This window comes from Watersipora subatra, chromosome 11 (assembly GCF_963576615.1).
Source record: "Watersipora subatra chromosome 11, tzWatSuba1.1, whole genome shotgun sequence".
Taxonomy (NCBI): domain Eukaryota; kingdom Metazoa; phylum Bryozoa; class Gymnolaemata; order Cheilostomatida; family Watersiporidae; genus Watersipora; species Watersipora subatra.
In genome coordinates, this window is record NC_088718.1 from 39086375 (window position 1) to 39113749 (window position 27375).

A 27375-nucleotide genomic window follows, 5' to 3' on the forward strand; every position below is an offset into this window, starting at 1 on the left:
CAATTTTTATCAGAAAGTATAAATATTTTCCTTTTATTACTTGAGATTCGTTTGTTTGTTTTAGGTGATGTGATGCCAAGACGTTTTCAGATTAAAATAGGCAAAACCTGATCGCGGTTGAAGCTCTCAGAAAAAAAGACATATTTTTCTTTTAAGTGTTTTAACAAAAACCAGTTTTGCCGATTTTCTTAAAGTTTATCTGAAAGTTACCGGGGTTCTCCTTGCTTGTAGATGGCTATTTCCAAGCGGATGTTTGGTAAAATTTGATTTTTTGAAAACCTTTAAAAAAGTGATTAACGAAAATATTTTGCCGATAGTGGTAATAATGACGCCTAAGAACTACTAAAAGTTGTTGTTTATCTCTATGGCTTGGAATAAAGTGATATTCTAAAATGTTAACAACCGTCTCGGTAGCCGCTGGGCAAAAAAACTGTTCGAGTTAACAAAGTTAAGGTCGAGTTATCTAAAGCAATTTATCATTGCGTGGGAACGGACCGAACAAATCCTTTCGAGTTAACCATGTGTTCGAGATATCCGAGGGCGAGTTATCCGAGTTTCACTCTATATACAGCTTACAAATCTGCTTGCTAGCAGCTACAAAATTGCATTCAGAATGGTAAGATCCTACATGTACCTTTAGACCAGTTAAACATTAAACTCTGTCAGATGTTATGTTCCGACCCTGGTGAACTCAACTAGGGTTTTAGTGCAGTATTCTCCAACATCAGATTTTCAATACATTTACAGGTCTTTTGACAAATTTAACACGTTTCATGATCTTCAATCGGTAAAGTGCAAGCTAGTTTTAAGATTGGATCTGTTAATTTTACGGGGACCAAATTATATATCTCTGCAATGAGTGACTCCGCTTTATGCTGATTACATTTATAAAGGATGTCCAAAATACTCCATTTTCTTTAAAGGATGTTTTAAAACTCGTATTAATCACCGAACATCTGTTAATTCTCAATTCTAGTTCATGTTTGGACAACTCAGAGCTTATAAAGATACAACTAGAAAATGTGTCAATAACTCTGGTTTATTTTCACAACTGAAATGTCACATGCAGTCCTTTAGTTGTATCCTCCAGTGTCTTCTATTTAATTGAATTAGTTGTTACTGGAACATAATAAAAATATTTATTTGTGCGGGCTATTCAATTTCATTTATTTAAAGGTTGACTTGCAACAAAATTCACATTACAGTTATTTGATATGAAAAAATTCACCATGTCTTACTCTGTTGGGTTGTAAGTGCAAAATATGTGGGAATGTGATTACAAGCTCTTAAAAGCTCAAAAACGAAAAGCCGTCGTAGATTTGAATCTCTTTATAGTCCCATGCGCTGTGGGAGATCATCATGTGCATAATTATTCCATGATGCTGCAAGATGGTCTAGTGGTGCAGTTGGTAGTGCGCTTGGCTGCAAAGCTGAATGTTGGAGTTCTATTCCCTTATGAGGCTATCCCTTTTACACTCTCAATCTAACTCTCTTAGCACGGCTACAGACAGATGGGCGCGGCTCTTATTGTAGTAAAGATGTTTTATTGGAAAAAAGATAAGTCAATAAAACTAATTTCCCAAACAAAAAATAATAGCTAATGTAGAGGAAACTTGACCATTGTATTTATTATGTAAAGTAAAGCAGTAAAAAGATATGCTCACTGCCAACTGCGTGCTGTGCTTTTAACCATTTAAGATTTAAGAGCAAAAGATGCACAAGAAACGCAATTGCTGTGAACCAACAGTCACATATAAATGTTGAAAATGGGTAGTCATACTTTGGATGATATGGGCAGTTTCATTTTTCAAATTTTTGCTTACTATGTAACAATCATAGGTGCCACACTGCATCGAGCATCGAAAAGTGTGCTTGTGCTCTACTGAAGTGCTAAAGTCTGCAGATTATAAAATGTATATCACAGTCAGCTGGATTGTTAAAGTTAAGCTTCTCAACTTTCTGTTAATTTTTGCACAGATCAGCTTTACGAAAGATATATGAGAGAGATGATATCTCCAGCAAAACTATGGTTCTTGTTGTCAGTTCAATCCATGCGACACCACCTATTGACGACGACCACAATACTGAGCAGGTACACGCTAGATTGTTTCTCATGCACTGTTTCCAACTATGTACTATCTAAATTGCAGAAGATTCCAACAACATTTTTACATAAGATAAATAGATTCAACCTTTTATTGTGAAAGAAATGATAACGATCACTGGTCTATGATCTTTTTGCTTATTAATTTGGTATGCATTTACTAGATGGCAATTGGGATTTTGCGAACAAAAAAAATTTTTTAGGAGTTCACATCGTTTTACTTTAACTGTCGAGCTCTGCTTGCTGCATTATTTTATCATGATTTCACTCTGTCCACTTTATAGTCAAGTTCTACCATGGAGTTATCAGATGGTTGGTATGCAGTCAGGGTAAGTTACGACACAGAAATGAAAGAGATCATTGATCGAGGGTCTATCAAAGAAGGGTGCAAGCTGGTGGTGGCTGGTGCTCAGAGACTTGGTCCTGATGAGGCTTGTTCACCACTCACTGTAAGCTCAGTGGTGTCTGTCACTTTCCTTACCTGCTATCAATTGATATTGTGATATTGAACGGAAGTTCTGTGAAGGTTCTGTATATATGCTTGACAACAACAGCATGCACGCAGGTAGTCAATCTAAATCACATCTAAATCATTTATACATTCAACATTGTAAAGTTTTCAAGAGAGGCTGACGCAAACAATTCACTAGTTCATACAGAGAATGACTTGTGTTAGTTAACGATGAACTTGCACAACTACTTTGGTAAATTTTAAGAATCTCAGCACCCTTCTTGCGACACAAACCTGTTTCTTCTAGAGACAGCTCACACATTTGCATATCATCCACACCTGCAACATGTAAGAAGTTTTTGGTAACTTTCCACTAAATCTCTCGGAAATAATAACATGCATCTATTCAGTATTATTCGCTTACACTTAACTTTGAGAAACACCATAAACAACAAACATAAATAAAAGTTTATGAAAGCAAAAATATGATCTAGTTGAACCATTAAGTACAAAGTTGAAGATGAAATTACCCAAAATTTTAGTAGATTTTATCAGAAAGTATTGGTATTTTTTTACAATTTGCAATTGTTTTTAATGCTTGAGGTAATCTGACTGTCAGGGTGTTTCAAGATTAAAATTAATAAAACTTGATCACGATTAAAGCACTCAGATCAAGCGACGGTGCGATTATGCTGTCTATATTTGCAAAGAGACAGACGAAATAGAGACATGTAACGCTTAAATTAGAAGACACTAGCCGATATCAACTATCGCAACTAGTGACATCATTTTGTACGTATTTTTCCTTTAATAGGTTTTAATTGCGATCAAGTTTTGTCGTTTTTATTTTTGAAACTTCCTGGCGGCCAGATCACCTCAAATATTAAAAACTATCGCAAATGATAAAAAATTTTCTGATAAACTCTACAAAAATTTTGTTCGTTCATTTTTAAGCCACCACTAAATTTAAATTGCCTCCCTTATTCTGCTATTTATTAAATGGTGAAGCTATGAGTCAATGACTATTGTTTTCATGGTGTTTGCGTATTAGTTCACACACAGTTACATTGCAAAGCATTGAACACTTCATTGTTTGTATACATTTACAATACACTTGTTTACATTAAACAAGTGTAAACATACACTTGTTTGTTTACATTACATATACACTTCAACACTTCTCAACAATATTAGACACGATTCCATGAAAAATCTAAATTAATTTGGTACGTTTGTATGTTAAATCAAAAACTATCTTCCAAGAAATTAGAATGTAAAACATAAATCGCATAAATCAAAACAACTTTTTTATAGTCTATCGAAAAGGATTTTCTTGAGTGCTGAAAAGATGCAAAATAGGATGAAATTGGCTAATGAAGTACTCACATCTTGCAAAGGTTTGAATTACCGCTAAGCAAACTTGTTTGATGTTCAATGCAAATAGCTAAGCACTACATTTGCTATTCTGTTCACATAAATCTATAGATATTAATTTTTGTAGTGCATTCCGTTAAACTGCAAGGGTTGCTGTTTTACCTTTACATTGCATTGTTTCTATATCACTATGACTACAACGGTTCAACCGCCTTTTGTGATCAGAGGCTGACCATGCGATTGCGAATGTTATTTTTACAATGTACTAATATGGTAGCTAAAGGAAACATCATGCAGAATGCATATTTAGCTTTTTATTCGTATGCTTTTTTCTATCAAATCAGTACTTCTGCTAAAAAATTATGCTACTAAAGATGTTACTCAGATTAATAGTAGGTATGGAACAGTCGGTAGAAACATAAATCGAGATTTCAGTTAACAATACCCTCTGCGGTCTCATATTCCTATTTTCTCCAGTATTTGTTAGTACCGTAAACCGAGGTTACTTTGAACGCTTTTTGAAGTTTTGTTGGATTTATGTAATACACTAGAATTACATCATGTCACAACATAAACAATGAATTCAAATATCATATTTTGATCTATGGATGTTCTGCATAATAATTAGAGAAAAAAATATATTGGTGCTCAATTTTGAAAACCTTTTTGAGAGACTCTTTGGCAGCCATATTGGAGCAGACAAAATTCACACATCACAAAGGTAAGCTAAATTTAATTACAAATCTAAAACCTAAATGAGCTAAAACATTTCCACGGCTGATAGTATATTCTATTTCATGTTCTTCACCCATATTTGCCTTTAAAAGCAGCAATTATAATGATTATGCTTTGGACCAGACCAAAATTGATCAAGAACCCCAATACACAGCCTACACGGGGTGACTTTGAACGCGGTTCAAAGTACCCCCATGTGTGTATTTGAAGCCCAGAAATACTAGTATTTTATTTGTTGATAGCTGAACATTGTATAAACTTATTAAAATCTACCCTAGATTGATGTCAAGAACATAGTTGGTCATTTGCTTCTCATTTACAGCGTTCTGAAACAATAATTACCAGGGTGCGAACTTACAAGAGAGCGCCAGATGCTCGGAAATACAGACAGTTTGATGCCGAAATTCTCAATAAAGCTTTAGATTCCATGGAAAGTGGATCGATGTCTTAGAGCTGCAAGCAAGCATTATGGGATATCACTGGAGACTTTGTCTCATAAATCACGTCAAAAACACCCCAAATCTCCAGGGACTCAACTCGTTTTTACCATCCAGGAGCAACATTCACCAATAATATTATTATTATTAAAGTGTCAGAATGGGGTTTCCCATTTCATATGATGGAGATCAGAATACTTGTGCGTACACATCTCACTGTTACCGGAAGGTTCGTCAAATGTTTCCAGGGCAACCTTCCGTCAACTGACTGGGTAAAGTCATTCATCACAAGGCACAAAGACAACCTTTGCACAAGAACATGCTAAAACATCAAATGTTCCAGAGCTAGAGTGAGTGCAGAAGAAGTCAGGCAATGTTTTAACAACTTGGAGAGTACTCTCAGAGAAGCTGGATTACCTCCCCCTTCCAACGTCTTCAATTATGACGAAACCAATTTGAGCGATGATCCAGAGGTGAGAAAATGTGTCTTTAAGAGGGATGTGAAAAATGCAGAGAGAGTGAAAGACAGCTCCAAAACCAGCATTTCTCTTATGTACTGTGGAGATGCTAATGGGAACCTCCTACCACCCTACATTGTCTACAAGGCCAAAGAGTTGTGGACAACTTATTATTTAGGACCCTCGCAACAACTAGACGACGATGAAGAAACAGAGATGCCAGTTATTGATGGTGATGCTGAAGATAAGACTGATGAGCCGGAGATAACTGAGATGGTGATAAATTTTGAGGATCAGGGAGTTAACAGGACCGAGGTTAAAAAAGGGTGTTTGCTATATTCAAATATGAAGGGGAGTTTTATCCTGGCAAAGTACTGGAGGTAGATGAAGATGGGGCCACCATCAGCAGCATGATAAAATGCAAGAGGGCAGGATGGTGATGGCCTAATACTGCAGAGATATTACACTACGATTGGTCAGAGATAGTGAGTGCCAACATTGGCTATATTGTGTTAAATAATCGAGGGGTCATATCTTTCCCAGATATAGAAAACCGATGGGGCCCATAAACCTACTCGCCATTGATTGAATGAATTGCATTACACATTGTGTTTGTTTCCAGGTAATAATATTAATGAAATAAAATGTTTTAATAACTTTTCACTTTAGTGTTTTGCATTAATTTGAACAATTTTTAGACCTATTTAAAGTAGCCCCACGCCAGGGGCTCCTTTGAACACATGATTTATTTCACCTTGCTTAGCAAGCGAAGAATGTTGAATGTTGCTGATCAACTTAATGGCTTCTACCAACCACAGCCCCAATACTGGGCACAAATGATTGTGTGGGGCTTGCAGTACTCGCATGGTAGCTGCGGTTGAAGTGCAAAATTGTTCAAAGTAGCCCCGGTTTACGGTGCTCTGATGCATACCAGCTCTAATAAACTACCTGGCATCATACAGTTACGCAAATCAGCTATGTTTGCACAAATGTTATCTTGGTAGGTGTCCGATATTAGTGGCATGTTTCTTATAACATGCGCTTATCAGTATTAAAATATATTTCAAGCTGGGCAAAGTTCGCGCTTAGATGTGCACTAGGTGTAGCAGTTCCTGAGTTATTTTCCTATCTCTAGTTTGCTGATAGCATGCATAGAAAATGTATTTTAGGTAATGTGTTTTTTAATGTTGAAACTGCTAATTATTCTCGAAATACACACTTAGTAGTAGAGCCTTGAGACTGGCGCAAGATATTAGAGATATGAAAACGTTGGAAAACCAAGTGATGTGCGAAAACTCATATTTGAAAGCAAACACCTTGCAGGGCTTTTGATAGTTTACAAGATGATGATAGAAATAATGACGAATGTTTATATCATGTTCCTTACAGGCTAAGGAATAGTATCAATAGCTCAACAGCTTATTTTTAGCTCAATGAAACCCATCAAATTGTTCCAATTTTGCCAGATATATTTGTAATTGTTCTGTGTCTATTCAACGTTTTAAGTATTCATAAATATTCCAGTTTGGCTTTCTAGGTTATCATACCCATCGAAAAGACATTTTTGTTGCAATTACATGATCATAAAAGTATTATTTAATGAAATAATGTAATTCATTAAATATATTACTTTTTATCATGAGAGGCCCAGAGTGTTTCAGTCACTAGTTGTTATTGTTAAATATCCATTCAGGGTTTGTTTACTGGCTTTATAAGAGCGTTGCATTTGATCTTGTTATTTTGTGCCTTTTTTAACTAATCGCTGGGCTGTAAGCTGCGCAGGCAACATAACATCTTGTTTTTCAGTTTTTCATTTGTGTAGGCTCGAGCGTCCGATGTCTGTCTGAAGATATTCACCAACTCCGTGAGGAGGGCTGCATATCACACTAGACTAGGATTCACATCAAATAAGTTAGTGATGTCACTTTCGTCCCTTCTACCACTTGGAGGCATAGTACCTTGTCTAAAACTTCTCATATCTACAGTATATCCTCTAGTTGTAAGTCACCATCTTGTATTTAGTGATCAGTCCGTAGTTGATAATAGCATTTCCTCGTTCCTGAATAAACTAAATCTGCAATCTCTGTTTGTAACAAATATGTTTTCTCTTAACCTGATATATTAGAGTGTGTGATGCAGATCTAATTATTTACAGTCCAGTCATGGTTTTCGAATGTCTCAGGCCTCACAAGTATTAACAATAGTTCATGTCTCTGGTCTCAGAAGCAAAACAAAAATTTAAATTTAAATCTCGAACATTCTCCTATCCTCCCTCTTTCCAAAATAAACTAGGGAAACGTTCTGCTTGTCAATCACCAACTGATGCTCTCCATTATCTTTAGTACTCAACTGTTACAGCAGTTGCTTACATGTTCATTGTGACATAAGACATGCTGAAGGGTTTTTGCAATTTGCATAATGTACTAGTGGAATATTAAAGTCTTACGTTAAAATAAAGAACCTAAGCCACTTGTTTTTGCACAAATATCAGAGGAAATGAGGTCGGGATGTGAGCTGCTACAGATGCGCAGTACATCCTTAATGTAGTCCTTATTCATAGATTATTCATGATCAGTTCAATTACTTTGTGTATTACCCACTCTCATAATATACAGTTTATGACTTTATTGGTTAGAGTTGTGTAAGAATTATTAAGCAGTATTTTTCCAGTTTCAGAATGAGTTTAAATTATTTACATTATTTGTAATGGAAAAAAGTCATTTTGAAATTTAAAAAATAATTCATGTTTTGAACAGTCTTGTGGAATGGATTGGGGTTGAAAAGTGAAGTGACCTATATACAGCTCCTACTAACTAATTATTGGTAGTTGAATACGTGGATTCGGGTTACTTTTATTTGTTGCCTAATGGTTCCATTGCTATGTATTCACAATAAATCTCTGTCAATATTTTATGGTGCACTCACAATGAGCTCTTCTCTATCAGAACAAAGGCTCAATCCTCTTGATGTTGCTGCGTCTGAGTTCACTGAGTCTACATCTGTTTTCATGCTTGATTGTAGTATATGGAGAAAACAGAGTCCGGAACAGTGTTTAGGAATGAAGTAAAGGAGAGACAGGTAGCTCAGGAAGATGCTGACAAGAGGAATAAACTCCTAGAACAGGAACTGAATAAGGTAGGCTAGTTTTTATCAAGACGGCCTTATGGCAGTTTCGAAGGTTTGCTGGTTTGTATGAGTTTTAGGTTCAACTCATTGATTTAGCTAAAGATACTTGTTCTTTTTCTTGTCATTCTTTCCAAAGTTGCTTATGATTGTAACAATAGTCATACTTCTTTGTTAATTCTTACCTGGAGGCGATTGAAAAAATATTTATCATATTCCACATTACACCATAATCATAACTGAACTCCTGAACTGGTGAGCTGCTAGTCTATCTTGCATTTAGTGGTAGGCGTTTGGTACTTCCTTACCAAAAGTGATCACCCTTAGTCTCAGGAAGCAGCGAATAGTTTTTGTGGTAAATTGCTGTACGTTTATAGCAATTTTTTGCTGGTCATGGGCACAGTTCAAATAAATTATTTCAAATTAACTATTCAAATAAACTAGATGCAACGAGTACCCAAGATGTATGAAATTTTTGTTTCAATTGTCAGAGTTGAGAAGATTGGCATGCAGAATCCTCGCATTCACTCACTAGTTGAATATGGAAGCTGGCTGTTTGCGTCGAGCTATAAGGCTCATCAAGTTCATGTGACTTTGTTCAATTTCAAGAAGCTCTGACCAGATAAAATCAGTAAAACTTAAAAGTAGTTTTAGCCTGTTGTCCAACTTTTAGCCTGAGGTTTTTCTAAGTTAGGAGTTTAACATTCATGCTAAGGTTCTGTTTTCTATAATGGAAAACAACGGTGCTTTTAAATTTCTAAGTTCAATATTGAACTTAGCAATTTAAAAGCACCGCTTAGCGTGTGAATTTAGCTTAGTCTTTGAAATGATTGATATGCAGGTTTGCTTGTTCCTCACTATGTACATAGCTTTGTTTTTTTTCAAGTAGAGTTGTGGCTGTACACAAAAATATTTTTAACATCTTCCTCAGTAGAGTTTAGCTATTGTTAGCTTTGGTATATTACTGACCTCATCAAAGCTATCACTAAAGGCTGCTAATTTATTAAACTTCAATTTTAAGCTGAAAAGAATAAAGCATCAGCTAAGTTCAACGAAGGAACGTTTCCTGTTAACATGCAGCATCTCTTGGCATTAACACACCTCAATTAAAAATGTATTTTGTTTAAAATTAGTTGCTGTAGATTTTTTTATTTATTTATTATATTTTTATTTGTGTTTTAATATGACTGTGTTAATGCCATATTTTGTGACATTTGGAACATAGCAGTATATTATTTCCAAAGTTCATTTAATCAATCAAATAGCATGTTAATAGAAGCATGCTGTCTGCGCTTCTGAAAGTTGCAAGTATTTAGGTGCATGTACTGTAAACCGTTCAGATCTTTATCATCAAAACTATTGTGTAAGTTTAAAACATAATAACCCTATAGATAAAATAACTTCATGTAAATAGGGATCGAAAAAAAGCCTTTTTAAACCATTACTAAGACTATGTTCAGTTGCTATTTTGTTATATACTGGAGCATAAATTTGTATGCATGTTCTAAACACTTCTAAAGCTGTCCGTTGTAAAGCTACTAAAATATAGCTATTGGAATATCATATCAAAAATATATTTTCAAACTACAGAATTTGAAATGCGGACTATAGCCTACCTTTTAAAACATATCGGCTTCCATTTTCCAATATTCCCATGTGTGTAGCGCATACCGACCTGCCAACACCGCCACTGGCCAGCCAATGCCAGACAGATACAGCAAGACTAGACAATGGCAGTGGTGGCCGTCAGGCACAGAGCTCACCACTGGCATTCTATTGAATGGTAGCGTGGTTGCTACGAGCCCTGCTCCGTCAGACCGGGTGGTTGGGAATCCTAGATAGAATCCCATCTACGAAGAAAGCTTGATTTTATGTGCTGTGTGTTGATTGTCGAAATGGCTCCTTAGACCACATCTGTGATATGCACATGATGAGACCTAGTACAATGACCCACTGGAGTGCAGACCAAGGGAATCAGCTGTTGACTGGCACTAGTCTTTCAACTTATCATTCTTATAGCTAGCTATGCGTTGACTCAGAATCTATCATTGTAACGTAACGAGACACTCCCTATTCATAGAATTCTTGGCACACTCGTCATGCATATCCTAAGATTGCATTTATATTATTACATGGATAGGGGACGACAGCTAATGTACCGTTTTTTGACCACAGTACCTTGCTAAATGATAAGCTATTAGGCACTGGCCCTGCCCATGGCAGTTGCCTAAAGCTGAGTAAGCAGTGATGCAATACCACCTGATTAGTCCAAAGTCCTTTAGTCCACTCATAGTCATAGCTTCATTTGTGAGTGGATAATAAGAAATTATTGAACATCGCAACAAACAATTGCAAATTGCTATTTCCTGAATTTTAAATTCCTTAAATACACCAGGTCATTTTTTGGAATTCTACACAGTACTCACCTTTAAAGGTTGACTTGCAACAAAATTCACTTTACAGTTATTTAATATGAAAAGATCCACCATGTCTTACTCTGTTGTGTTGTAGGTGCAAAATATGTGGAAAGGTGATTACAAGCTCTTAAAAGCTCAAAAATGAACAGAAAATCGCAGCCACACGAGACCGCCGTAGTTTGGATTCTCTTTCCAAAAAGGCTCAAATGTGATGTAGTTGTGAGAGATGGTTTCTGATCACACTTTCATGCAACCTTATTCGTCGAAATATTTTCACAATTATACTTCACGCATTCAATAAAACTATGTCTATTGTTCTTACGCGTCTATTTTATCGTCATCGTAATGCTAATCATATTATTGTCTGATAATCATGACGAGCCTGTTGGTCACTTGTGATAATCGAAAAGTGCTGCAGAAATTATTTGCCAAGTATTGAGTCACATGATTAGATTACGACTTGCCGATTAGACCAAACCGAAACAAAACTGTAAAGTAGAGTAAAGCATCTATATTTGATACGGGGTCTTCAGTAAAACCCAAAGTGTTTGTCATAAACTAGTGCTACGATAAGTTTTATATTGAGCTTTTTATTGGCCTTTCAATTCACGTGAGAACATCACGTGACAAGACAATAATCAAATTTCATGACTACGTCATCGAAATAAAGAGATTCAAATCTACGGCGGATTTTCGTTTTTGAGCTTTTAAGAGCTTGAATCACATTTCCACATACAATGTATTTGGCACCTACAACACAACGGAGTACAACACAACACAAGACATGGTGAATCTTTTGATACCAAATAACTGTAATGTGAATTTTATTGCAAGTCAACCTTTAACTGAGTTGTTATTACTTAGTGGTACATTAACCACTCACACAGGCATATTGCGATTGATTGCGCATGAACATAAACAAGATTATTTCATGCTGGGGCTAGTCAATATACAGTCAAGATGTAATATGAATGTCAAGGATGGGTTGTAGAAATCTATTTTTGCCAGTTGATGTAATTTTAGTCTTTTAGTGACATTTTCAATGTATCTCTTTCAATAGCTTTAATAGTTGACTTTTAATAAAAGCCAATTGGTAGAAAATACCTACTTTATTAGCTTAGAAAGTGTCCAAACAGGATATACTTTACCCAATCAGCAGATTGCTGAAATGTGTTCAAAAATTCGTGCTAAAACTAGTAATGTAAATCCATCTAGACATTCCCAGCAAACTGTAGAATTCTAAGTTCACTTCTTTGAGGTTTTTCATCTAGACATTCCCAGCAAACTGTAGAATTCTAAGTTCACTTCTTTGAGGCTTTTCATCTAGACATTCCCAGCAAACTGTAGAATTCTAAGTTCACTTCTTTGAGGTTTTTCATCTAGACATTCCCAGCAAACTGTAGAATTCTAAGTTCACTTCTTTGAGGTTTTTCATCTAGACATTCCCAGCAAACTGTAGAATTCTAAGTTCACTTCTTTGAGGTTTTTCATCTAGACATTCCCAGCAAACTGTAGAATTCTAAGTTCACTTCTTTGAGGTTTTTCATCTAGACATTCCCAGCAAACTGTAGAATTCTAAGTTCACTTCTTTGAGGTTTTTCATCTAGACATTCCCAGCAAACTGTAGAATTTTAAGTTCACTTCTTTGAGGTTTTTCATGACAATGTTTATGCTTAAAAGGGGCTAAATCTTCTGTTATTATTAATAATTTACAGTGGTGTGCATAAACTTGGAATCACCAGTTAAATTTTCAAATATGTATGTTTATATGCTGTTGTCTAAGAAATTCTTTGGAGTTAAGTGCCTCAACCCCATCAATATATATATCATTTGAAAGGGAAAATTCTGAAAAACAACATGATGCCAAATATTCAAAAATATTCTCAGATTTTTATCGCTGGGGTTGGATCTACCGAAAGGCAGACTTATTGCAGGCTATGAAGGTTGTTAGCGAAAATTGATAAAATAGGATACAAACAAACTCTTTTATACAAATTGGTGGCCCTGAAAAGGGCCGTTGGGTTATTGTTGGTCTTCAGAAGGACTGGTAAGGTGTCTTGAGCTGAGCATTAGTATTTTATTGGCCAGCCCTTGTTCTTGATCACCATCTGACACCGTCGAGGCATGCTGTTTACCAACTTTCTGAGCTCTTCAGGAGTGATGATGTTGATGATCATTTCACTCAGAAATGATTGTGTTCAATCAATCAATGCATTGTTTGAAAGCACATCTTCTGCTGATCAGATTGATATATAATATCTGGCATGGCATCATAATTGGCGGAAAATAGAAAGCAAATGGAAGATCCATTCGATATAGAGTGAACAAAACAATGTGATTCCAAGTTTATGCACACCACTGTATGTTATGAGAGCCATGTAACACATCTCCTGGAGTTAATGTGTTTCAAACCAATCACTAATTGTGTTTTCATTGCTGTTCTGTATCGTTACATGAAAAGGATCTGCAACCTTTCCAAATATTTGGTTATTGCCAGCTACGATTTGACTAACATCATAACATGACGCAATGTATAGTCAGCATTGCCTATTATTATGACATGGCGCAATGCATAGTCAGCAAAGCTAACTGTCAATACCTTTCAAAGATTGTGAAACACCCTGTCACTACAAATGTAGGAGTATCAGTCATGCCACCCATAAATCTTTTTTAAGTGGGACACTTGAGCTATAATATAAACAAAACTATTGATTACCGTTGCTGTTAGCTACTAAGAGGATTACATATGATATCGGATGGGTCTGTGCTTGATTCAACTAGTTGAGCTTGGAGAGCTTAGGCTAACCCTGCTATAAGAGCAATTGCCAGGCAATGAATAGTTAGTCAACAGCAGATTCCCTTGGCCTGCACTCCAGCCGGTCATTGTACTAGACTGCATCATGTGTATTTCTCTGATGTGGTCTAAGGAGCCATTTCGAATAGAACACCGCCGTTTGAACCGCATACTTCGTAGATGGGATTCTATCTAGGATTCCCAACCACCCGGTCTGACGGAGCAGGGCTCGTAGCAACCACGCTACCATTCAACAGAATGCCAGTGGTGAGCCTTGCGCCTGACGGCCACCGCTGTCATTATCTAGCCATGCTGTATCTGTCTGGCATTGGCTGGCCAGTGGCGGTGTTGGCAAGTCAGAGCTGAGAACCATGGAGAAAGGAATAAATCTCGGCTATTTTAATAATAGTATGATGTATGCCGCTTGGTTTTTGCAATCATGACATCTGTCTCATTAAAAGTAGTGCTGGTATTAGTGTTTAAATATAGGGGCTTTTGTAAGACCTCCAAATATTTTGATGCCATTATTCTTTCTTCATACTTCTATAGTTGATTGGCTGATTGACATGTAAATCACATACGTGTAACATATACATCTAGTGTAATTTTGGTTTGCTCACTCTTGTGTTGACTTGTTTGCATCTACCACAGCATGTATATGGAAGGAACAACTTTTCTTACTAATGCATGCTTTTTGATCGCTAATTACTGAGTTGATTAGAATAAAATATTATAATAATAAATATTTTCAGTAATTTACTCAATTTGTTTGCACTCGATGATAAAAACGTTAGCAAAGACAATTTTCTCATGGTATCACTATGAGAGTCATGTTATGCCAGGAAAATGGACAGCAAAGCCGAATCGGTATAAATTGTAAGAAGAGGCGATACGCAGAGAAGGAGATAAAACAAGCCACCAGTGGGGAAGAATTGATGTCTATGATAGAGGATGCTGTAGATCCCATCCTTGTGCAGGTGAGATGGTTATATCTATTTTTTATCTCCTGTGTAACATTATGTGATTTGGTTCAGATGCATTATATTTCTTGTGCAAGTCTACTCTCTTAGCACTGGTTTGTTTTTTCGTAATATAGTAATTTTCAAGTTGAACATAACATTGTTCGAACCACATAGGAAATTACTCAAATCTTTACGACTTGCTAGCCAAGTATCGTGTTAACACCTAGGGTGCTAGGGCACTCAGCTAAGCCAATCAGAACTCACCTAGTGGTGAATGTGTTCATTATACTGTTCTGGATATTAAATGACTTTTTTTTATAAGGCTAACTCATAGCAAATGGGACAGCATATTTTAACTGCTGATTTAGGTAAAAGTGTACCAACATTTTTCATGCTATCTAAATCGCTTTACTTAGAGGCAGCGCGATCAGCTCATCCAGTAGTTCTAGACAGGCTATTATTTCAAAGAATAGTGCTGCTGCTTATATGATATTGCTAGGAATTACCTTTTTTAATCATTTTCTCAATGAATATAAGCCTCCAGGTAATATGCCACTATGTCAGCACTTCAATATACAGCCCTTGCTATGTTTAAAGTTGTGTCTTTGCGATTCACTCAGTTGCTCTGTCACTGTAAATAAAACGGTAGCATTACAATAGGAAATGATGACAGAATGGCAGAGGGAAAGGTTGTATGTCCACCAACAGCAGGTGGCATCAGAAAGAGCAGCAAATATTAGGAAGAAAGTGAGAGGCCTTCTACCAGCAGAGAGGTCTGTGACTCCCATGTTGAAAGTACGAGTCAGCTCTTTGCACGCAATTGATAAGGAGAAGCAAGCCTGTGAGTGTTGTGTTCTGTTCTGTATTTGAGCCATGCGCTCACTGATTATGACAAGTAATTGAAAAAACATTTCCGTGTAGTCTGTTTTGTTGTAAAAATAGTGCTGCCTTCTTTTCCATTGCAAAGTTAGCAAGAAGGGCAGTCTGCCGATTTTGTTATTTTCATACTTCTCAATATTATGGAAAATATTTTTTACCTTGCATGTTGTGATTGGCATATAAATTAAATAAAAGTATTTTACTGCTGTAGGTCTAACGTAAGATTACCGATAAGCAAGTTACCCCTTCAGAGGCGATCATAATATGATTTCAACCAAAAATCAAATATCGTTCTGTTGTTTTCCACCAAGAGTTTTTTGCAATATATGTGCAATTTTTAAGACATGAACTGTGCCAAAATAGCTTATTGCTTTTCACATATGCCACAATGTAGGGAGTACATGGAAAAACTATTTTTATCAAAAATTTTCAAAAATCCTTTGATCACAAGTTTTTTCCAGTGTGATGTTGTCTTTCTCTATCCTCTAGGGACAATACTCACCTTATGGCGACCGACTTATGATATGCTGACAATGCTAAAGGAAGGCTGTGTGTTCAATATTTACAACCTAGCTGCCTCTCACTTGCGGGGTCAAAAGGCCAAGGCTCCGGTCCTGCTTTCAGCCAATAAGCACACTAGGTTCGAGAGGCTAACTGTAGACAAAAGTGTCATTGGCGACATATACACACCCAGAGAGGTGAGAATTTCCTTGTGATTGTAGACAGATATCTATCATCAATATATATTACACATATTTTATCGAAAAATTTATTATTAGCAACACAATCGATTAATTGTGATTAAGTCAGTTAATTTATGACATGACGTGTTTATTGCCCTCCCCATCTGGTTTGTCGATTTCTGTTAACGTGGTCATATTGCATTCTATCTGTCATTGATATCTTGTACAAAGATATTTTTTCACATCGTTGCCCATATCTTTGTGATTTACTTTTAATGTAAAATATTGCACCTTCATTTGACTCTTCATAGAATGCAGACTCTTAGCTCCCTGGCTGAGTAGATTAACAGGTTACGTATCTCATCTCGGTTCAATGACAAAAAACCAAAGTTTTTATTCAAGTTTTTTTACCGCATTCATTTCAACTACAAATTGTCAAAACCTGTTCTTGATATAGCAGCCAGCATTGCGTATGTTTTGGTTGAACTGTTTTTAGTGACAGTGATCGCATAGGCTTGATGGCTGTCACGTGTCTTTCATCTCTGGCTATATCAAACATCTCCATGTGCATCATAACAGTAAGGTGGTATGAGAATAGCATAATTCTAAACGCTAAGCAGTTTACATGCATGATGAAGCAGAGTTTGCATGTGCTTTGACCTGCTAATAATAAAATTGTTTTCGGTCAGCTAGTAGTACTGACTTGCAAAGTTTTATTTCTATAATATGGAAATTTTTAAGTTAATTTTATAGATATGTTAATTCCCTAAAGAACTGAGGTTTATTGTGCCTGCCTATGATTACTGCAAAATGGTTGTGGCAAGTAGCTATAGACGTATACATGTATACATATGTTTGTCTGTATGCTTGTGGTTGTGTTTGGGATGTGACACACAACAATGTGATTGCAAGCCATGTAAAATGTTGATATTGATCATGTACACTGATATAACAAAGTTGTAAAGAGTCGAAATGGGTCAAGGGTTTTTAAGCTGTTTTCTCATTTCCCTCAACAAAAAGCTTAGCTCTATATTTGTAAACTACATGCATTAATTAGATGAAGACAACTAACATGCAAATTTGTAGCTGAAAAGTAATTCATAACATCTAGTATTTTACAATGTGCAGGTCTTGTCTCTGGCACAAGTCACTAAGAAAATCTTGGACACAGAGATAGTCGAACTTGATACAGCTGGCATAGTTGTTGGTTGGGAAACCCCAAATAGTAGGTGAGTTTACAATATGCTGTATTTATTATATGAAATGGAAAACTATAACTTGGAGAAAAATGAGCTTGCAAAGTACCATTGTCAGCTCTTCTCTCTTTGTACTTTGAATATTCACTGCTGTAAAACCAAACTATGTGAAGAAAGCTGCATACATATGTATTAGTTAAGAACGCTACAACATTTTGAAAAATTTCAGACGTCATTTGTTACAAATCATCTAGCATATCCAGATGAATAGTTGCTGAAGTTTTTTAAAACAGTCTCAAAAACTTGATGTGTAAAGATAATCGCAAGTCAGAGTATGACTGTACTTCTTCCATGTAATATGATGCCCTGCTTTAGGACGGAGAGCTGTTCTCATTGTTGATGTTGAGCATCATGGTTGATAAGCTGTGGCATGCTTTTTATTGCAGCAAAATAGCATTACTATATCTGCTATAAGGAAAATGAAAAAGCTATTCTATGTGACCATCATAACATTGTCTTTTCAGCACTCTTAACCTCGAGCTTGTATTTTGTAGCATCACTGTAGTGTACGTCGCAAGTCCTAGCGCTGAAATATTGTCCCTCAATTTCTGGGGTGGTCTCAAGGTATGCTCTCCAATGTATTCTTTTTATCTTTCTACTCCTTCAGCTGTAGTTAATAGTTCACAAAACTGCTTGTTCACATTTCTTTATTTTTTGTCAAAAACTATAGTTTTGTATTATTATGTATATATTATTATGTACATACCATAAAACCTGTAATTGAATGACATGGCTCTCTATTTTCCCACCCTTCCTTTATAGTGCCGGTCAATTGGAGGTGGCATTCAAATAGGGGCTGGCGTTGTATTTTTCAAATGGTTCGTCAGAATTTCGGGCAATTTAGCAATTTATCGCGCAACTCGAATGTCGCCTATATTTTGACCTCTTTCCGGTAAAGCGATAGTAAACCGTTTAGACGCATTAAATCTGCTAACTTATCTCCAACTTCTCAAAGATCTCTTTATAAATGTGCATTGAGAAACCGAAAAATATATCTACCAATTAATATATATTGCTTGCAATTCACCTGCGATGATATTATAGCCTGTGTTCTGCTTTGCAATTTGTTCGAGCTGTCAATTTTTATTTCATTCTAAATTTGAAGTCATATTTCTATTTATATTTACCAATGTTGCATTAAAGCTCATTGCACTCATTGAAATGCTTGCTACAGTTTGTCGCCAAAACTACCTTTCTATGTGCAATAGAAGAGGAGTTACGAGCGTCGATCAATTGTAAGGTCAGATAATCGCAATAATGCTATCAAATAATATGCTATAAATCTGCAAATTTATGAGTTATATAATGATAATCTATCAACTGCTACAAATATATATTCATGAACAAATGACATAAATGAACCATACTTATATTACACGCAGAAACAAAAAGTAATATTTTGAAAACAAAAATATTTGCATCGTTTACTCGAATAGCTGCTTTCTGATTGTTGCTTTCGCTGGAACTAACATCTTCTGATTGTCCGATGTCTTCCACAATGTCTTTTAGCCTCAATTTTTCTTCTGCACTGCTGAACTAGTCGATATTAGCATCCGAACAATTTTTTGGCAGAGCAAAACTTTTGCTCGTTACATTGAGTACAAATGTGCCTTTGGTCCAAAACTTAAAACCATTTTTATGTACGAGGGTCAGTCAATAAGTAGTGGGAATTTTATCATAACATTTTATTACAATAAGATAGCTACAATTTTTTGTTCACTTTTCAACATAATCCCCTTCTTTTTCTATGCACTTGTTCCATCTTTCTGGAAGTTTCTCAATTCCTGTAGAATAAAATTTTGGCCGCTGGGTTTTAAACCATTCGCGCACAGCTTCCATGACGGCTGCATCACTGTAGTGAAGTGCTTGCCTCTCGTGTGGTTCTTTAATGGTCCAAAAAGATGAAAATTGCTTGGTGCTAGATCTGGACTATAAAGAGGGTGTACTAACACCTCCCAGCCTAGTTCCTCAATTTTGGCCATTGTACGGGCAGCAGTATGTGGGCGGGCATTGTCCTGGTGAAACACGACATCTCTTTTCTGGAGGCCTCTTCTCTTGTTCCTTATGTCTTGCTTCACCCCAGCCAGGAGCTCACAGTAGTTTTTAGAGTTAACAGTGTTACCTTAGCTCTTGAAATCCCAAGTTATAGGTTCCTTTCTATCCCAGAATACTGTGAGCATTACTTTCCGTGTCGTTCTCTGGGATTTGAACTTCTTTACAGGAGAGGTTGTCTTCTCGCCCATTATTGAATTCATCAACCCACCAATAGCAGCTTGTTAGTGACATACAGCTTTCCCCATATTGTTGTTTCATTTTACTATGTATGACTCTTGTTTTTACACCTTCAGCTCTCAAAAATCTGATTATGTAGCTATTTTCTCTATGAGTGAGCATGTTTTCAGCTTGGCTTCCATTTTAAATATAAATAATATCAAATAGTTGAATCACTAAAATGATGAATTTTTGAGTAAGTGATGAGAACTCCCATTTATAAAAGTCTAGAAAATATTAAATTGCTAAATAAAATAGAACAAAAGTTATGACCAAATTCCCACTACTTATTGACTGACCTTCGTACATGTACTTTGAAGTATCAAGACTCCATTAAACAAGGAGCTACTATAATTAGCCTGAGACAGTTATTAATTATTTTTATAGTGTTGCTTTTAAAGTTGTAACGGGAAAAAGCAAAAAGCTTTGGAGTTGGACGACGAGAGTATTGATTGTTGATGTAAACGATTCATTAATACGATTTTGTAGACACTTTTCTACTGATCACTTGATATTATGGGTTCATAAAGATCAAAAATTGTCAAATGGAGGTGGTGCTCAAACCACTAAAATTGGAGTTGTCCTATTTTTGTGCAGAGAACTGATAATCAAATTGATATTGCTAGGCGAACTGAAGTTTTTCAAACTGGCAGTATTGAAAAATTATGCATCTTTCAAGAAATTCTACAAAATATTGTGCTATCGCCAGCATTTATTGAATGGAGACTTCTACATGCTTAAAACACTAATCAGGGCTCACCAGTTCTTTGTCTATAGCCTGTGTTTTGACATAGTATATACAAACAGTGCAGCAGTAATGTGCTTGTGTTGATAAAATTTATATGTATAACAGCACAGACAGTATGATGTCAAGGCACAGCATTAACACCTTACAATAATAAAACACAACGCCAACGTGATAGCCTTTTTATTGGAAAAAATATGAAAAGCATGAAAATATATTAGAAAATGCTGCATGCGGATAATATGTAGGTATAGCAGAACATGAAGAACATAGCATGATATAACAATAACATAATGTTAACTCAATGCAAGCGTGACATAACAATAACTCAATGCTCATTCAATGCAGCACTTGCGGATAAACAACATCCTTTGTTTTTCTGTTGAGTGTATGACCAAACAGTTTTCGGCTTGTGCCTACTTATGAGCAGGCAACGTACAGCTGGCCATGGCTAAATCAGGGTGACAGTAAGTCGATACCAACTGCTCTCTTTCTTCTCACCGTCACCTATCACAACGCTCGGAGTACCCTTGCAAGTTCTGTAGTAGTAACTACAGTACTCGTAGCTGGAAAAAAATGATTAACTCAGCTGCTGAAGGAAATGAGCATGTTTGCTATCACAAACAGTAGCAAATCCAACGTCTTTAAGTGATGGAGGGGTGGCAATTCATAGACAATGCACCATTGAATGAGAAGTACTTACCTTTTTGAAGTAGAAATTTAGTAGGTAATTTTTGATTACCCACTAAATTGAGGACAACTGAGGACAATTTGTCTAGGTGGCCGGAAAAAACAAACGCTCACGTGACCTTTCTCGTACTCGTTGGCAGTAAATATTAATTACATGTAAATTACTACTTATTAATTTATTTAATACTTTATTGATTTATTTACTACTCATATCAATTCAGCTCGCTTCATGTGACCGAATCAAAAAAAGGAAAGCCCACTATAAGGTGGACACGCACAAATTTTGCCGTTTATATAGTAAATGGTTTCTATACCCCTACGTACAATTTTTTTACCTTGCGATGCCAACCCAGAAACCGATTAAATCGTATCCTGAGGGTGCACTGTACTGCCCTGTTGCCATTTCTCGCTTTATTTGGACACTTTTTAGCCAAATGACGAGGAGAATTACGTACACAACATCGTCTGACACTTTGACTTTGAATACGAGCAGACATGTCTGTCTGTTATTACTACAATCATGAGCAACATGATCATATTGACCATATTCTGACACACAAAACATTGGATAGACTTCTTCACCTGATGGACACCAACATAAGCCAGAAGGTCATTGTTCTCCCCTAGACACAAGCATTGCACACTCTTTACTGACCAACTCAGCTAAATCAAGCTTATCAACATTGACAGTAGATTTGGGTTGCATTGCAATGTCAGCCGGCAGACCAGACGGACGCAAATGCACACCTTATCATCAGTCTGCCATTAGTCTGAGCAGTTTCTCACTTCACTTCAGAACTCAATTGCTGATAGACCTCAAAAGCTGACTCATAAAGGAACAATAAAAGAAACTTTGGCAAATCAGTGACTCCCTGAAGCTTTGCAAATAACCTTAACTTAACTAAACATAAAACTCACTAGTATTCTGATCCTCGCAGCTTTTCACCATCTCAGCAAATCGGATACCCTTCGCTGATGCCGTGTTGCTGAAGTAGCTTGTAGAATGAAGCAAGATCAGAATGGGTGATAATACACAGTTTGTATTGTAAAAGAACAAGAGCACAGAACAACCAGCTCAATTAACCTATTCAAAACGAACACTAACCACTTCACGTTGTGCTTAACGTAATGCATAGCGTAAAGCCTGACCCTGTATAATGGAAAAACAAGAAGCAAAAAATGTAACATATACAATTATTAAAAGCCTTTATATGCTAGATATAAAATAATCCACATTTAGTTGATTAGGTTTTTGGTAAAGCATTTGCTATTAAACGATGTCTGCTCTCTGCATATATTCTGCTGGGAAATACTGGCAGTGCCTCATTATTTGTCAGTTCCATGTTCTTTTGTTAAAGTGGTTAAAAATATCGATGTTCTCATGCTCTCGACGCAATATCTTCAATCACCCTCTCAAACAACATAATTTTATTCACTAGAAATTCCCCTGTCATACAGCCCATGACCAAAGTGATATTGGAAAAAAGAAAGGGTACTGATGGTTGAGAAATGCAATATTAGCAGTCAAATGGCACTGCAGCGCAATAGGATAACTGCAATGGTAGCTGTAATGTACTGGGTGTGGGTGTTATTATATACAACAAACAGCAATAATGAAAGGTAAAGATTATGTTTATATTTTTCCCCTGCAATAGGAGAAATGCAATATTGACCAATATTAGAAGTAAAATGCACTGATATTATTAGAATAACCAATATTATTAATATAGTAATAATAGACAACCAATGCACAATTTTGTTTACATTTCAAAACGTAATAGCTAACAATATCAAGAAGTTGTGATATTTATATAGATTTTTGGAAAATCTATTTAAAAAGTGTTTGGTCATGACAAACAGCAATAATGAAAGAAAAAGATTATATGTTTATATCTCTCCCCCTGCAATAGGAGAAATGCAATATTGGCCAATATTAGAAGTAAAATGCACTAATATTATTAGAACAACCAATATTATTAATATAGTAATAATAGAAAACCAATGCACAATTTTGTTTACATTTCAAAACGTCATAGCTAACAGTATCAAAAAGTTGTGATATTTATATAGATTTTTAGAAAATCTATTTAATAAAACTATTTACAAAAAATAATAGCAGTAACATATTGCCCATCATCGATGTTGTTAGTGTGACTATTACATTTCAATAGTCATCCAAACTTATAATTAAATATTGTAATAATCTCATAAAAATCATTAGAAAAAAATATCATCGTCATTTCCTTTACTTTCACTGCTTTGGACATCAGTTAGAATACCAAAGTACACAAAGGTTTCCAAAATGTCAGTTACTTTGAAGGCGACAAAAAATAAACGATTTCTGTACTTTTACGCTAATTACAGAAACCTTCGGCAGTTCGACAATGCTATAGACTGGTGAAATGCGCCCGTTATTTTTTCGTGAAATGCGCACGACTTAATGGTTCTATTCTCTGTCGCTCGGCATTTCGTTTGCCGGTCTTAACTTTTATTAAACCAAGCTTTCCAAGCGTTTTGTGACAATTTTCGGCCAAATTAATCTGTCTATTTGTGTATAATCCGATCAGATGGGTAAGTTTTAAGAGACTGTCGACAATTTACAAAGACTTGGTAACATATTTAAATAGGGTTATATGTGTTTTGTATCGTTATTATACTTTAACGACTCTACAAAACGATGGTTAAATTTGTTGATGAGATTTTGAAACAAGGTTTTGCGACCTTGTTGATGAATAATTTTCGTAAGTTGTGTGCGCATGCATTTATCATACAAACTCTCAAACTTTGCTCCGCTCGTTTGGTCGTGGGATTAGTATTTAACTTACTAGTTACTAGTAGTCTTTTAGTAAATAGGTGTTAGTAGTATTATGGAAACTCAGTGGGTGAATTACCCACTGGACATCTAGTATTCACTTAAAAAATGCATAGTGTTTCAAAAGTAAGAAATCATTTTTACGAAGTAAACAGTATAAAAGTGTGTAGTCACCTTAACTAATGGATAGACAAATTTTATAGAGAGTAAATCTCATTGCTAGTAAATATACCTTGTACCAAAACACAACCATAAAACTTCATTCAGTCATTGCTAAAAGGAAATATTTCGGTTTATGGTTGGCTCGCATTTCAGACCCTCGAACAACATGAATGAAGGTTGTTAAAACTTGTGGTTTAAGTTGTTTTCCCCAGTTAAGTTCCCCCATGAAGAAGAGTTGTGTGTCAGGTGCAGTTCTTGGTTACAGGTACATGGATATGACAAGTTAGTTAAAGAAGGCTCACTGCTTCATTGCAGCAACCTGCAGAAGTCATCAAAACCTTTTCGCTACTCTCTGCCCAACTTAACTGTCTCTGAAACCAGCAGCATATCCACTGGCTATTTGTCAGTTCATAACTCAGCTTATGCCAAAGAACTCTCCTCTCTCTGCCAGGTAGCTTCTTGTCTAATGTAGGACAAGAATGTGTTGTAATTAAACTAAATGTAACGAGAGAATTTGAACAGCTTTCGTCTATTAACTTGTTGCTTGAGTTTATGCCTAACATACATACATGTACATGTAGTTATAGATTTGTCCGTGTTTGATTAAACATTGAAATTTAGGCAGCCAGGTTGAGTTTGCAGTACTTAACACATGCTTGTATAGCTGCAATTAGGTTGTTCTTTGTATGTTCATGCAGCTAAAAATGGGTGATTTTACATGGACGTTTTGTAATATCCAAATCAGTTTGATAAAAACAAAAATTATTTGAACTATTATAACTCAGTTTATTTTTGTACTATTGCTAATGTAATAAAATATGATAGACATTTATACGAAAGTAACCAAACGCCTGGCGTTGCACAGGTATTAAAAAACAGCTAATTAACATTGGCAGGTAGTGTAGTTGCCTGCCACTTGCCATTAGCCTGGCACATTGCCAATGACTCATCCCTAGTTTTTAATAGCTATATCTGGACACACTGAATGACAGACTTTGAGATTTACAAATACATGTATATGTATTTATATATATATATATATATATGTATTTATATACATAAATATATATATATATACAGCTGTATATAGTATATCTATATACAACTATATATAGATTTACTAGCTGTACTACCCGACATTGCCCCATTAAAAAAAGTCTTTGGGCAGAAAATTTATTTGTATTTAACATATAACAACATTTCCCATTATAACTTTCCAACTATATATCATGAAAGAAGTGTTTTGTGTAGTTGAAATGCATTGGGAGAAAAAGTAAAAACAACTGTAAAGGTTTTCAAATTTTGTCAAACAACTGTAACTTTCAAACTTTATATCATAAGGAAAAGGCTTTGTGCAGGACAACTAAATTGAAGATAAATAAAACAACTGTAAATGTTTTCAAAAACCTGTAAATTTAAAATTTCATAATTTGAAAGAAGTGTTTCGTTGAAATAAATTAGAAGGAAAAATAAAGAGTGTAAAGGTGTTAAACGTAAATGTGAAATCATTAGCAAGTAATGGCAAAATATAGTCTTTTTGCTACGATTACAATCCAAAACTATTTGGTATACAATTATATGATTTCAGTTTGTTTCAGTGTTGGCATGCAAAAATTAGCATGTAGGCTAATATCGTAGGCTGCTAATCATCATCATTAAAAATAGTGCCAAAATACTATGTTAATCTTAGTAACTATAGGTACCTACAATGACTTGAGTGAATTTTGTGGTTATGATCTGCGTGCCCAAGATAATACAACATTACAATGTACTACCTGGAGAGTTTTTACCTTCAAGACAGACGTGTAACATAAACGCTGAATCTAACTTGAATGAATTTAGTTTACTAAACACATACTTGAAAGAAGTTTTAGTATGTATTTTAGTAAACCTTAAATAAACTTTTAACATTAGTTTCATCATTGCGAAACGTTTTTATTTTTACGGATACCGGACACACCGTATAACGGGTACAGATAACTCGCCATGGCAAGTTCAGTGACATATATCTTTTAATAACGTATATAATCAGTACACAAATCGCCAAATTTTAAATTCGAGATAATTTATTGTCGATACCGTGGGGCCGAATAAATTAGCCCTAATGAAAAAACACGAACAAGCATCGCGTTGCATATACTTGGGTCCCAAAATATTTCTGAACAGAAGCATAATAACTCATAGACGCAAGGCTAAAATAATTAGCACGAGCATGGTGTATACGTTATGTTAAAACATCTCCGACCACTATGGTGTTTTAGCTAAGTGGTAGAGCATCCGGATTAGAATTTATTCGAAGACTTCGTCGTGAGTTCCAATCCATCAGAATGCGGAATTTAAATATCAAGATTTTAAGATCTATAGCTGGAATGCAGACAGAAGACAGACGACATTCTTTGAGAAATAAATTGAAGATTTATGTATATATGTATATCTACTATATAAACGGCAATCGTTGTCTGTCTGTCTATCTATCTATCTGTGTATCTGTCTGTCCGCTTTATAGAGTGCCGTACTTTTCGGACTATTAGCCGCTACTTTTATATAAGGGCGTGTCTATTCTGTGTTTTTTTTCACCGCTAGGGCGCATTAACGGGAATCTCCGGTTAGTACATGCCTCTATTATAATACGTAACCTGCTATTCATCGTAGGGATGGACGATAAATACTGATATGCTAATAGTATGAGTTGTCTTCTCGATATATTGAGTCACCGATAACTCCCAAATATGAGCAGTATAAATAAATTATATGGCGGTCTTTTTTTGCGATCGTTAGTTAGTAATCTTTTATTTTGCTGATAACAAAATACCAAAAAGCCTCTATTTGCAGGCATATTATCCAATAAAACGGAAACTGTAGAAGAATCCTGAATGCAAGATAGTAGTGAACAATTCGTATTTAGTTTGAGATTATTTGTGTAAAAGTTAAAAGAAAATTTACATGAGAGGATGACTTCAAATAAGTAATGCAGGATAGCTTATACAAAGATAAATTGATTGATATGTACTATATACAAAGG

The 27375-nt window shown here is 35.6% G+C and overlaps 1 protein-coding gene across 1 annotated transcript in view; it reads left to right on the forward strand.

The window, feature by feature from the left end:
• Nucleotides 1-27375, forward strand: part of LOC137408052 (breast cancer type 2 susceptibility protein-like) — a 58232-nt gene that overhangs the window by 24919 nt on the left and 5938 nt on the right. Inside the window, exons 16-25 of the mRNA XM_068094441.1 lie at nucleotides 1978-2092; nucleotides 2389-2553; nucleotides 7382-7558; nucleotides 8581-8694; nucleotides 14736-14870; nucleotides 15516-15696; nucleotides 16224-16432; nucleotides 17546-17646; nucleotides 18168-18237; nucleotides 24619-24804. Of these exons, the coding sequence (XP_067950542.1) occupies nucleotides 1978-2092; nucleotides 2389-2553; nucleotides 7382-7558; nucleotides 8581-8694; nucleotides 14736-14870; nucleotides 15516-15696; nucleotides 16224-16432; nucleotides 17546-17646; nucleotides 18168-18237; nucleotides 24619-24804 (1453 nt within the window). The remainder of the gene's footprint in view (nucleotides 1-1977; nucleotides 2093-2388; nucleotides 2554-7381; nucleotides 7559-8580; nucleotides 8695-14735; nucleotides 14871-15515; nucleotides 15697-16223; nucleotides 16433-17545; nucleotides 17647-18167; nucleotides 18238-24618; nucleotides 24805-27375) is intronic.